At 47.3% G+C, this 13,094-nt stretch overlaps 1 protein-coding gene across 7 annotated transcripts in view; it reads left to right on the top strand.

The window, feature by feature from the left end:
- The window catches only part of pdzd2 (PDZ domain containing 2), a 569,380-nt gene that overhangs the window by 345,216 nt on the left and 211,070 nt on the right, over positions 1–13,094 (top strand). For all 7 annotated transcript variants that reach the window (XM_085973666.1, XM_085973663.1, XM_085973669.1 and 4 more), the window contains one exon: positions 6,893–7,004. In XM_085973666.1, coding sequence (XP_085829792.1) covers positions 6,893–7,004 — 112 coding nt within the window. The remainder of the gene's footprint in view (positions 1–6,892; positions 7,005–13,094) is intronic.

The following is a 13,094-nucleotide window of genomic DNA, read 5'->3' as shown; positions in this document are numbered from 1 at the left end:
TATATTTTTGTTGAGAGTTATGAAATATCTCCTTAAATGTCTGCCACTGCATTTCAACTTTTTTACCCTTTAATTTGTTTTTCCAGTCCACTTTAGCCAGTTCTGCCCTCATGCCATTATAATTGCCTTTGTTTAAGATCAGGACACTGGTTTGGGATACAACTTTCTCACCCTCCAACTGAATTTGAAATTCAACCATGCTATGATCACTCTTTCCTAGAGGATCCTTTAATATGAGATCATTTATTAATTCTGCCTCATTACATAGTACCAGATCCAAGATAGCCTGCTCCCTGGTTGGTTCCATTACATACTATTCGAGGAAAACATCCCGGATGCACTCTATGAACTCCTCCTCCAGGCTACCATGGCCAATTTGATTTGTCCAATCAATATGGAGATTAAAATCACCCATAATTATTACCGTACCTTTTTTACAGGCCTCCATTATTTGTTGATTTATACTCTGTCCAACAGCATTGCTACTGTTCGGGGGCCTGTAGAATACGCCCACCAGAGACTTTTTCCCCTTATTATTTTTTATCTCCACCCAAACCGATCCTACATCTTGATCTTCTGAGCCAATATCACTTCTCACCACTGCACTGATCCCATCTTTTACCAACAAAGCCACCCCACCTCCCTTTCCTTTCTTTCTATCCTTCCGAATTATCATATACCCTGGAATATTCAGTTCCCAGCCCTGGTCGCCTTGCAACCACGCCTCTGTAATGGCAATCAGATCATGCCTATTTGTATTTATTTGGGCCGTCAACTCATTTATCTTGATATGAATGCTGCGTGCATTCAGATATAGAGCTTTTAACTTTGTCTTCTTACAATTTTTCCTTGTTTTATCCCTTTTTTCTGTTATACTCTTATTTTTAAACATTCTGGCCTAGAAATTCAGTAAGGCCCCGCCAGGTCTTTAGCGCCCGAAATTTAGCGCTCGCCCGGATTCCCGTAGCACCCGCCTGAAATTCAGTTGCAGCGCCCCAAGACGGAGGCGGGCGCTATTGCAGGGTTTGGCCGCCTTGCTTGGGGCGATGAAAGTCAATTGCAGGCGTCCAGCTGCCGCTGCGGCACCCGATGCGGTGCGGCAGGCTGGGGTACTGCAGGCCTCCTCCTTCTCTTAAGGAGGAGCTGCCTGCAGCCGTGAGATCGCCGCTGGATTCCCCCGGCAAATGAGCCCGGCACCACGGAGAAGTGCCTGGCTCGCGGGAGTCAGACACCAATGCCGCGGGGGGGTGGTGCAGGAGTCCGGGGAGGGAGGTGCGGCCAGGCGGCCGCCGGGAAAGCGGCCGACCGCCCGTCCACCTTTGTGCGCCGGCCTCTCGGAGCTGCAAGGCACCGTTTTTCAAACGCTGTTTGTGGCCGCCACGGGCGAGGCGGCCGCAACTGAATTTGCCGGTCGGCACGGAATCGCATTGGAGCCGGGGCGCTGCGCACACCGATGACGTCATCGGTGCCGGCGCAGCGCTACCGGCTAACGCCGATGTTAGGGACCAACTGAATTTCGGGCGCTAAAAAACTTCCGGCGCAAACCACTCTTTAGCCAATAAGTGGGCGCAAATGCGACTGAATTTCTAGGCCTCTGTCCCTTCCTGTCACACTCTGGTTATTATTTCCCCCATCTCTAGCCTGCTCTATTGCTTTCTCATTTCTCATTGACTTTTTATTTTCCCGCTCACCTGGATCCTCCCCCCAACTGTTTAGTTTAAAGCCCTCTCTAAAGTCCTAGTTATTCGATTCGCCAGGACGCTAACCCTAGCATGGTTCAAGTGAAGCCCGTCCAAACGGAACAGCTCACTCTTATCCCAGTACTGGTACCAGTGCCCCACAAATCGAAACCCATTTCTCCCACACCAGTCTTTGAGCCACTCGTTCATTTCTCTGATCTTATTTACCCTATGCAAATTCACTCGTGGCTCAGGTAGTAATCCAGAGATTATTACCTTTGTGGTTCTGCTTTTTAACTTAGTCCCTAGCTGCTCATACTCTTTCAGCAGAACCTCTTTCTTTGTCCTACCTATGTCATTGGTACCTTCGTGGACCATGACAACTGGGTCTTCCCCCTCCCACTCCCAAGTTTCTCTCCAGCCCAGAGGAGATGTCCTTAACCAGGCAGGCAACACAGCCTTCGGGACTCACGCTCTCGGCTGCAGAGAACAGTATCTATCCCCCTCACTATACTGTCCCCAATAACTACAACATTTCTTTTTGCTCCCCCCTCTTGAATGGCTCCCTGTACCACGGTGCTGTGGTCAGTTTGGTCATCCTCCCTGCAGTACCTGGCCTCGTCCACACAAGGAGCAAGAATCTCATACCTGTTGGACAAGGCCAAGGGCTGAGGCTCCTTCATCACTACCTCCTGGATCCCAATACCTGCCTCGCTTGCAGTCACACCCTCCTGTCCCTGACCATGGGCCAAATTTGAAGTAATTATTCTAGTGGGTGTGACTGCCTCCTGGAACATAGTGTACAGGTAACGCTCCCACTCCCTAATGTGTCGCAGTGTCTGAAGCTCAGACTCCAGCTCATCAACTCTGAGCCGAAGTTCCTTGAGCAGCCAACATTTGCTGCAGATGTGGTCGCCCTGGACCTCAATGGTGTCCACCAGCTCCCACATGCACCAACAACAACACATTGCCTGGTCTCCCATCTCAATTAATTAATTCGTTTTAAAATTTGGAACACTTATATCTTTTAATCAACACCAAGGCACTTAAATTTAGACGCTCAAGTTTGCAAAAACGAGAAATAGAGAAATACTCACCAACCAATCACTTACCTGCTTTCTGGTGACGTCACACTTCGATTACTTTTTACTTCTTTACACTCACCGGTCCTTTGTATCTCAGCGTCTCCCGCTGCTCCCGAACTCTCCCGGGTTTTGACGCTCTCGCTCTGTTCCCGCTGCTCCCGAACTCTCCCGGGTTTTGGCACTCTCGCTCTGTTCCCGCTGCTTTTGAACTCTCCCGGGTTTTGGCGCTCTCGCTCTGTTCCCGCTGCTCCCGAACTCTCCCGGGTTTTGGCACTCTCGCTCTGTTCTCGCTGCTTTTGAACTCTCCCGGGTTTTGACGCTCTCGCTCTGCTCTCGCTGCATTTGAACTCTCCCGGGTTTTGGCGTTCTCGCTCTGCTCCCGCTGCTTTTGAACTCTCCCGGGTTTTGGCGCTCTCGCTGCTTTTGAACTCTCCCGGGTTTTGACGCTCTCGCTCTGTTCCTGCTGCTTTTGAACTCTCCCGGGTTTTGGCGATCTCGCTCTGTTCCCGCTGCTTTTGAACTCTCCCGGGTTTTGGCGCTCTCGCTGTGCTCCCGCTGCTTTTGAACTCTCCCGGGTTTTGGCGCTCTCGCTCTGTTCCCGCTGCTTTTGAACTCTCCCGGGTTTTGGCGTTCTCGCTCTGCTCCCGCTGCTTTTGAACTCTCCCGGGTTTTGGCGCTCTCGCTCTGTTCCCGCTGCTTTTGAACCCTCCCAGGTTTTGGCGCTCTCGCTCTGTTCCCGCTGCTTTTGAACTCTCCCGGGTTTTGGCGCTCTCGCTCTGTTCCCGCTGCTTTTGAACTCTCCCGGGTTTTGGCGATCTCGCTCTGCTCCCGCTGCTTTTGAACTCTCCCGGGTTTTGGCGCTCTCGCTCTGTTCCCGCTGCTTTTGAACTCTCCCGGGTTTTGGCGATCTCGCTCTGCTCCCGCTGCTTTTGAACTCTCCCGGGTTTTGGCGCTCTCGCTCTGCTCCCGCTGCTTTTGAACTCTCCCGGGTTTTGGCGCTCTCGCTCTGTTCCCGCTGCTTTTGAACTCTCCCGGGTTTTGGCGCTCTCGCTCTGCTCCCGCTGCTTTTGAACTCTCCCGGGTTTTGGCGCTCTCGCTCTGCTCCCGCTGCTTTTGAACTCTCCCGGGTTTTGGCGTTCTCGCTCTGTTCCCGCTGCTTTTGAACTCTCCCGGGTTTTGGCGTTCTCGCTCTGTTCCCGCTGCTTTTGAACTCTCCCAGGTTTTGGCGCTCTCGCTCTCTTCCCGCTGCTTTTGAACTCTCCCGGGTTTTGGCGCTCTCGCTCTGTTCCCGCTGCTTTTGAACTCTCCCGGGTTTTGGCGCTCTCGCTCTGTTCCCGCTGCTTTTGAACTCTCCCGGGTTTTGGCGCTCTCGCTCTGTTCCCGCTGCTTTTGAACTCTCCTGGGTTTTGGTGCTCTCTCACTGTTCCGGCTGCTTTTAAACTCTCCCGGGTTTTGGCACTCTCGCTCTGTTCCCGCTGCTTTTGAACTCTCCCAGGTTTTGGCGCTCTCGCTCTCGCTCTGCTCCCGCTGCTTTTGAACTCTCCCAGGTTTTGGCACTCTCATTCTGCTCCCGCTGCTTTTGAACTCTCCCGGGTTTTGGCGCTCTCGCGCTGCTCCCGCTGCTTTTGAACTCTCCCAGGTTTTGGCGCTCTCGCTCTGCTCCCGCTGCTTTTGAACTCTCCTGGGTTTTGGCACTCTCATTCTGCTCCCGCTGCTTTTGAACTCTCCCGGGTTTTGGCGCTCTCGCGCTGCTCCCGCTGCTTTTGAACTCTCCCGGGTTTTGGCGCTCTCATTCTGCTCCCGCTGCTTTTGAACTCTCCCGGGTTTTGGCGCTCTCATTCTGCTCCCGCTGCTTTTGAACTCTCCCGGGTTTTGGTGCTCTCGCTGTGCTCCCGCTGCTTTTGAACTCTCCCGGGTTTTGGCGCTCTCGCTCTGCTCCCGCTGCTTTTGAACTCTCCCGGGTTAATAGTCCTTGTTACCCCTCACCACTCCCTTGATTCGGCATTGAAACCATTCAGCCAACCTCTTAATCAATGACTTTCTGACAATACAGATTAGGAAACTGTAATGAGAAGAAACTAATAAACCAAAGTTACAAATGTAATAAAGGTGTTGATTTTAATTCCAAACACAATACTGTAATGAATTTGTTTGTCACCAAGTGATATCCATAGTGCTTTTGTTAAAACTAACTTGACTACTCCTACGTGGTGCTCAGCAGAGCTGGTAGAAGGATGCTAATGTCATGTGGAGACCCTTCAGATGCTTGTGGCAGCAACTTCTGTGGGTGCTCGAGCCTCAGAGGACCCAGCCTCATCACTTCGGCTGCTGCCGGGGCTGTCTGGCCCTGCCAGCTTTCTGGCACCATGTTTTTGAGACACATGATGAGGCACGATGCAAATATAAGTTCATAGAATCCAAATCAGCAGGAGCTACGAAAAGCAGATGGTGTCTGACAAATTTACTGGAATTTTTTGAGGAAGTAACGAAGTTGGTGGATATTACAAATTAATGATTTTCAGAATCTTCCTGGTTCATGAAGAAACCCCTGGGATTCAGGAAGAAGTTGTAAACTGGATTACTAATTAGATACATAATGGGAAACAGAAGGTAGCTATCAATGGCAACAATTTAGCAGCTGTGACCCCAAGCATTTACACAGGAACAGGAGTAGGCCATTCAGCCCCTCGGGCCTGTTCCGCATTTGTCTTGGGCCTTTGCTGTTAATAATAGTAATTATTTAATAATTGTCTTGATGGAAGTTCCTTAAGTAGTTTATACATTTTAAATATATATACTACATACATTTATTATATCTGGATTTAATCACTTGAATGAAGAGAATATTTGTGAATGTGACATTTTTTGTGGTTACATATGCTTTTTCTTCATCTTTGTGAATTCAACATTTTTATGTAAATGCTTCACAGGTTTCTTAGAAAAGTTTATAGCGTTAAATAACTTCCCTCTCATTTCTCACATGGTAATGAGCATCTCATTATGTTGAAGTGCTAACTTTAAGTTGATTAATCAAGGGTGGTAACCATAGGAACAGGCTATTTTCAGATGGATGTAATTGGCTGTTTAATCTGCGATATGTTTTTCCTTTACATTCTTCAGCTGATGGATTTAAGAAAACACTCTCTACTTTAATGTTTTTGTCCGACCAATAAACAAAACATATATAAATATTTTGTAAGGATAAAAGTAAAAGAGTAAAGTGGGAAATATGAACTAAAAAGAGAAAATGGTGCAAATGCACAGTAAGTCTGATAGCTTAATGCTTGAGATAAAATCATATTTCTCCCCTCCGATGACAATTGATCTGCTATGCATTGCAGCATTTTTTTTTATTCTAAAAATATATTTTGTACCTCATGTTTTCTGTAAAGACACTATTATTGTCCAGTCTAATGAAATTGCATTGTCCCTAGTATCTCATTCTGGGTATCTAACGTGGCAATTCCCTGTTGAATTTTTTTTAACAAACTAGTGAAATCGCGTGTTAATTAATATGTGTATAATAACGTTTAGTGATATAAAGTAAACTGGTCAAGGTAACCAAATATAAATTCAATGAACATGTCAGAAGGTAACTTCTGTAACAGAAGTGCTGCTGTGGTTTGGCTTCAAGTTAAAGGATAAAAACTGCATTATTAAATCATTATAAAACACGGTCTCCATTGTGGTTTCTGAGGTGTCCCACAGCAGCTCTATTACAGGCAATTTACCAACAAGAAATGTCTTCAATCTTATAAAATAGGTCTCTCATCATTTAAATTTATCATCAAAATGACATTACTATCAATGGACTGTTCCATTCAGGATGCAGTAGGGTGAATCGATGCAATATCTTGACTCATGACATAGAGTAGAACAATCCATATGGAAAGAGCAAAGCACTGTTACTCCAACCACAAACTTTAAGATGTATGATGAGCTTTTTTTTAACACTGGATTTTAATAGGGATCCATTTTTAGAAATTTATCAGTATAATTTTTTTCAAAGTTTGTATTTTATTTTACTTTACATGGTATGAGGGAGGGAGGTTGAGAGACCAGATTATGCTGGGGATCATCCGAAGTTACTTCTAGTAATTTTTGTACTGTTTTTGTCTTGTGCTGCAGGTTTCAGAAACCGAGAAGGGGGATGAACATGAGCATGTGGAAGCGCCTCTGCTGAGTTGTCGAAGTCCAACACCAGGCAGCAGCATAATGAAATTCAGAAGCAGATCTCAAGGTAGGCGGGGTAATTACTGCTCATAGAGAGTCATAGAGTCATAGAGTAATACAGCACGGATAGAGGCCCTTCGGCCCATCGTGTCCGCGCCGGCCATCAAGCCCTGTCTAATCTAATCCCATATTCCAGCATTTGGCCCGTAGCCTTGTATGCTATGGCATTTCAAGTGCACATCCAAATGCTTCTTAAATGTTGTGAGGGTTTCTGCCTCCACAACCCTTTCAGGCAGTGAGTTCCAGACTCCAACCACCCTCTGGGTGAAAAAGTTCTTTCTCAAATCCCCTCTAAACCTCCCGCCCTTTACCTTGAATCTATGCCCCCTAGTTATTGACCCCTCTACTAAGGGAAAAAGCTCCTCAGCATCCATCCTATCTATGCCCCTCATAATTTTGTACACCTCAATCATGTCCCCCCTCAGCCTCCTCTGCTCCAAGGAAAACAAACCCAATCTGCCCAGTCTCTCTTCATAGCTGAAGCGCTCCAGCCCTGGTAACATCCTGGTGAACCTCCTCTGCACTCTCTCTAAAGCGATCACATCCTTCCTGTAGTGTGGTGACCAGAACTGCACACAGTATTCCAGCTGTGGCCTAACCAGTGTTTTATACAGCTCCATCATAACCGCCTTGCTCTTATATTCAATGCCTCGGCTAATGAAGGCAAGTATCCCATATGCCTTTTTTACCACCTTATCCACCTGTTCCGCCGCCTTCAGGGATCTGTGTACTTGCACACCCAGATCCCTCTGACCCTCCGTCTTGCCTAGGGTCTTTCCATTCATTGTGTATTCCTTTGCCTTGTTAGTCCCCCCCAAAGTGCATCACCTCGCACTTTTCCGGGTTAAATTCCATTTGCCACTGTTCCGCCCATCTGACCATCCCATCTATATCGTCCTGCAGACTGAGGCTACCCTCCTCGCTATTTACCACCCTACCAATTTTTGTATCATCCGCGAACTTACTGATCATACCCTTTACATTCATATCCAAGTCATTAATGTAGACCACAAACAGCAAGGGACCCAGCACCGATCCCTGTGGTACCCCACTGGCCACAGGCTTCCAGTCACAAAAACAACCTTCGACCATCACCCTCTGCCTTCTGCCACTAAGCCAGTTTTGTATCCAATGTGCCAAGGCACCCTGGATTCCATGGGCTCTTACCTTCTTGACCAGTCTCCTGTGCGGGACTTTATCGAAGGCCTTACTGAAATCCATGTATACCACATCCACTGCGTTACCCTCATCCACACACCTAGTCACCCCCTCAAAAAATTCAATCAAATTAGTCACCTCATCTTCCAATTAGGCACTCTGCAGCCTTCCGGTCTCAATATCGAGTTCAACAATTTCAGATCATAACCTCGGCCCCTATTTCATTTTTACTTATATTTTTCCACTCCTTTCCTCCCCCCCCCCCCCCCTCTCCTTTTGTTTCTCTCTCACACCTGGCAGCTATCTTTTGCCCTGCCAGTACACTTTACACCTAATCCCAGCATATTACCATCTCGTCTAGCTTCTAATCTCTTTTACTTCTTTTGGGTCTTTTATTCTTTTGTCCGATCGCAGCCCTGCCTTCGATCTAGTTCCTTTTCTCTCCAGTTTTGAAGAAGAGTCAAACCCGAAACGTCAACTCATATTTCTCTCCACGGATGTTGCCTGACCTGCTGAGTTTTTCCAGCATTTTCTGTTGTTATTTCGGATTTCCAACATCTGCAGTATTTTGCTATCGTAGTCAGACATGATCTTCCCTTGACAAAGCCATGTTGACTATCCCTGATTAATCCTTGCCTCTCCAAGTGGAGACAAATTTTGTCCCTCAGGATTTTTTCCAATAATTTTCCTACCACTGATGTTAGGCTCACTGGCCTGTAGTTCCCCGGTTTTTCCCTACTACCCTTCTTGAATAATGGTACTACATTAGCGGTTCTCCAGTCCTCTGGCACATCCCCTGTGGCCAGAGAGGTCCTGAATATATGTGTTAGAGCCCCCGCAATCTCCTCCTTTGCCTCACACAGCAGCCTGGGATACATTTCATCCGGGCCTGGGGATTTATCCATTTTTAGGCCAGCTAAAACCGCCAATACCTCCTCCCTCTCGATGTTAATATGTTCGAGCATATCACAGTCCCCCCGCCCTATTTCTATGTCTACATCGTCCTTCTCCATAGTGAAAACAGATGCAAAAAATTCATTTAGAACCCCTCCTACATCTTCCGGCTCCACACACAGATTGCCACTTTTGTCCCTAATGGGCCCTATTTTTTCCCTAGTTATCCTCTTACCCTTAATATACTTATAAAACATCTTCGGATTTTCCTTTATTTTGCTCGCCAGTGTTATTTCATGGCCCCTCCTTGATCTCCTAATTTCTTTTTTAAGTATCCCCCTGCACTTTTTGTACTCCTCTAGGGCTTCCTCCGTCTTTAGCCTTTTGTATCTACCAAAAGCCCTCCTTTTTTTCCTAATCCATTCTCGTATATCCCCTGACATCCAAGGTTCCCTGTGGTTTTTGGAACCACCCTTGACCTTTACGGGAACATGTTGCCATTGTATGATCTCAATCTCCCTTCTGAAAGCCTCCCATTGCTCCGATGCGGATTTTCCTACAAGTAGCTGATCCCAGTCCATTTTGGCCAGATCCTGCCTTATCCTATTAAAATCGGCCTTCCCCCAATTTAGAACCTTTATTTCCGGCCCATCCCTGTCCTTTTCCATGACCACCTTAAATCTTACCATATTATGGTCACTATCACCAAAGTGCTCACCTACTAGCACTTTTTCCACTTGGCCGGCCACATTCCCTAGAATTAGGTCCAGTACCGCCCCCTCTCTTGTAGGACTTTCGACATGCTGGCTCAAAAAGCTCTCCTGGATGCACTTTAAGAATTCTACACCCTCTGAGCCTTTCACACTCTGACTATCCCAGTTAATATTGGGGAAGTTGAAATCCCCCATTATTATTACCCTATTATTTGCACATTCCTCTGAGATTTGCCTACATATCTGTTCCTCTATCTCCCCCTGACTGTTTGGAGGCCTATAGTACACTCCCAGCAAAGTGCTTGCCCCATTTTTGTTTTTAAGCTCCACCCATATGGCCTCATTAGAGGACCCTGCTAATATATCATCCCTCCTTACTGCAGTAATTGACTCCTTAATTAATATTGCGACACCCCCTCTTATACCTCCCCCTCTGTCTCGCCTGAAGATTCTGTACCCCGGAATATTGAGCTGCCAGTCTTGCCCTTCCCTCAACCATGTCTCCGTGATAGCAACAATATCATACTCCCATGTGTTTATCAATACCTTCAGTTCATCCACCTTATTTGCAAGACTCCTTGCATTAAAATAGATGCCATCCAGCCTTGCCCTTATATATTTGCCCTGTCTACCAAGCTGACTTGTTTTTTTCTCTATAATTGGCAGCACATCCCCCCCCTATTTCAGCTCCCCTCTGTATCCCATCCCCCTGCCAAGTTAGTTTAAACCCCCCCCAACAGTGCTAGCAAACCTCCCCGCAAGGATATTTGTCCCGCTCTGGTTCAGGTGCAACCCGTCCGACTTGTACAAGTCCCACCTTTCCCAGAAGCAGGCCCAGTGATCCAGGAAAGTAAAACCCTCCCCCCTACACCAACTCTTTAGCCACGCATTCATCTGCTCTATCCTCCCATTCCTATACTTACTAGCACGTGGCACTGGGAGTAATCCAGAGATTACAACCTTTGAGGTCCTGCTCTTTAATCTGTTACCTAGCTCCCTAAATTCTTGATGCAGGACCTCATCCCTCTTTTTACCTATGTCGTTGGTACCAATGTGGACCACGACCACTGGCTGTTCACCCTCCCCCTCCAGAATGCCCTGCAGCCGCTCAGTGACATCCTTGACCCTGGCACCTGCTGTTGTCAATACCCGGTTAACTGTCTTGTTCTTTTAGTCCATATATTCCTCAACGGTTTTTCAAAAAGAAGTCAAATTGGGCCATATTTCCAAATAAAATATCACAGAAGAATAGAATATGAAGCAAATTGAAAGACAGACTGGTTCTCGTGGAGATTAAAATGTTCATTTGGAACCAATATATCAAAAATTGGTTCTGAGGTAGTGGGTTAGATTTTTGTCCTTACTGCTTGGGTGCTATGCATCGTCTAGGCAGAGAGCTGAAAGGAAAGTCTGGCGGGGAAGTTTGCATGCCCATAACAGATGCCACCAGATTTTCCTTCCATTAATATCAATGGAAGGAAACTCAACCGGGTTCTGTTCCGCCGTGTGATCCTCCCTGCCAGATTTTCCTTTCTGCAGTCCACCAGGCGATACTTAACCTTCCGGCGGTAAGGACAAAAATCAACCCCAGTTTGTTAGAAACCACGTGCGATTCAGCCTTGAGTGGGTTCAGGTAACCTCGATTCTGAGGAAATTGAATCTGGAGGCAAGAGACCAATCCAACTACACAAACGTTTACCTACTTTTCTCGTACATTATAGCAAACTGATATTGTGTGTTGATTTGAGCTGCATTGATAAATATTCTGTCATTTATTTTAGTCATAGAGTAAACAAGCTGTTTCTAACTTAGATTCTGATAATCCAATTAAACAATTTACCGTGCTTCTCCACTGGCTCAGCGAGTTTACCCAGTGAGCAACCAGGTCACACATTCAAGGAAGGTCCCAGGTTGGACCCTGGTTTATGCTGAATTATTTGATCTCAGCCAAACCTTAAGGCTTTTGGGATAGATGGGGGGAAATCAGCCTGGATTTACACTCATCATCGCTGTCCAGTGATCCTTACGGCTTGTGCTAATGTGTGGACATCGGTTGAAAACAGGAGCAGATTCTGTTGATGCCCCTCCACTCTCAAATAGCCTGCCAGTAATCAGTGCCAAGGCTAACATATGAATAATGGCTCTTTAGTTAAGGCACCAGAGAATACCCAGCACAGAACTGTGCCCAGCAAAGGGTCTTTGGTAGAGAAGAGGAAAAGCAAAAATTGGGGAAAAAAACTGTTATGACCTTTCCTAGTGTAACTCAAATTGTACATGCAACTAAATGCTAAAAAGTTGCTATTCCAATGTGCGTGCATACGACTTTGAAAAAGAAAGTCGCTACAGATCTTCCTCTGTACAAGTGGTTGAGGATTAATTTTCTGGCTTAGAACTGGCATTGAAACATGTGTACGGTATAGCTTTTTGCTTGAGATGAGCTTGTAGAGGATGACTAATTGTGGAAGTCCTGGTGCATATCTCAAAGGCAGCTACAAACCAGAAGAGGCTGATAATTGTAAAGCTGTTTTACCTCGGTCCATTCTACAATGATACCTCGGTTCACATATTTTTCTGTTCTGGTTATATCTATATTTTCCCAGGGATTACAGTGGAAGAAATCTGAATTACATCTGTGAGTGAATTTGTCTCAAACTTCACCGCGTGACAAAATGCCACAACAGATTGGCTTTGTACAAATCTATTATTTTTTAATGTGTACTATATATTTAATAATAGTAAAGAAATAGTAAAGAATACTGGTCAAGTCAAGATGGCGACTGAGGCGGTCCGGAGATAAGCGCTCTCCCTGCTTCGGACGGCCCACTCCCCCGCCGCCCGCTCCCGCTGCCGGAGCGATGTGTTCGGCGAGTCGGGCGGAGGCAGCGCAGCAGCAACAAGCAGCAGCAGCAGCCACGACGACCCGCTACAGCACGTTGGCCGGCAGCTCCTTGGCGGCAAGCTCGCATTCCGACTGGGAGGAGGGGAGCCGGGCATGGCAGCCAGAGGCCGGACCGTGAGCGGGACAAGCAGGCCCTGGCCGTCGGACCGTGGAGCCGGCGACAGTGAGGAGGAGGCCGCGGCGACCGGAGCTTATACATCTCGATGATATGTTCGGCGAGTCGGGCGGAGGCAGCGCAGCAGCAGCAAGCAGCAGCTACGACGACCCGCTACAGCACGTCGGCCGGCAGCTCCTTGGCGGGAAGCTCGCAGTCCGACTGGGAGGAGGGAGAGCCGGGCATGGTGGCCAGAGGCCGGACCATGAGCGGAAGAAGCATGCCACCACATTGTGGAGCCGGTAACAGTGAGGCGGAGGCTGCGGTGACGGAGCGGCT

Source organism: Somniosus microcephalus, chromosome 2 (genome assembly GCF_052327205.1).
Source record: "Somniosus microcephalus isolate GS21.2 chromosome 2, FLI_Smic_1.0, whole genome shotgun sequence".
NCBI classification, from domain to species: Eukaryota; Metazoa; Chordata; class Chondrichthyes; order Squaliformes; family Somniosidae; genus Somniosus; species Somniosus microcephalus.
The sequence above is the reverse complement of the archived record's forward strand: the minus strand, read 5'-3'. Positions and strand labels throughout refer to the sequence as shown.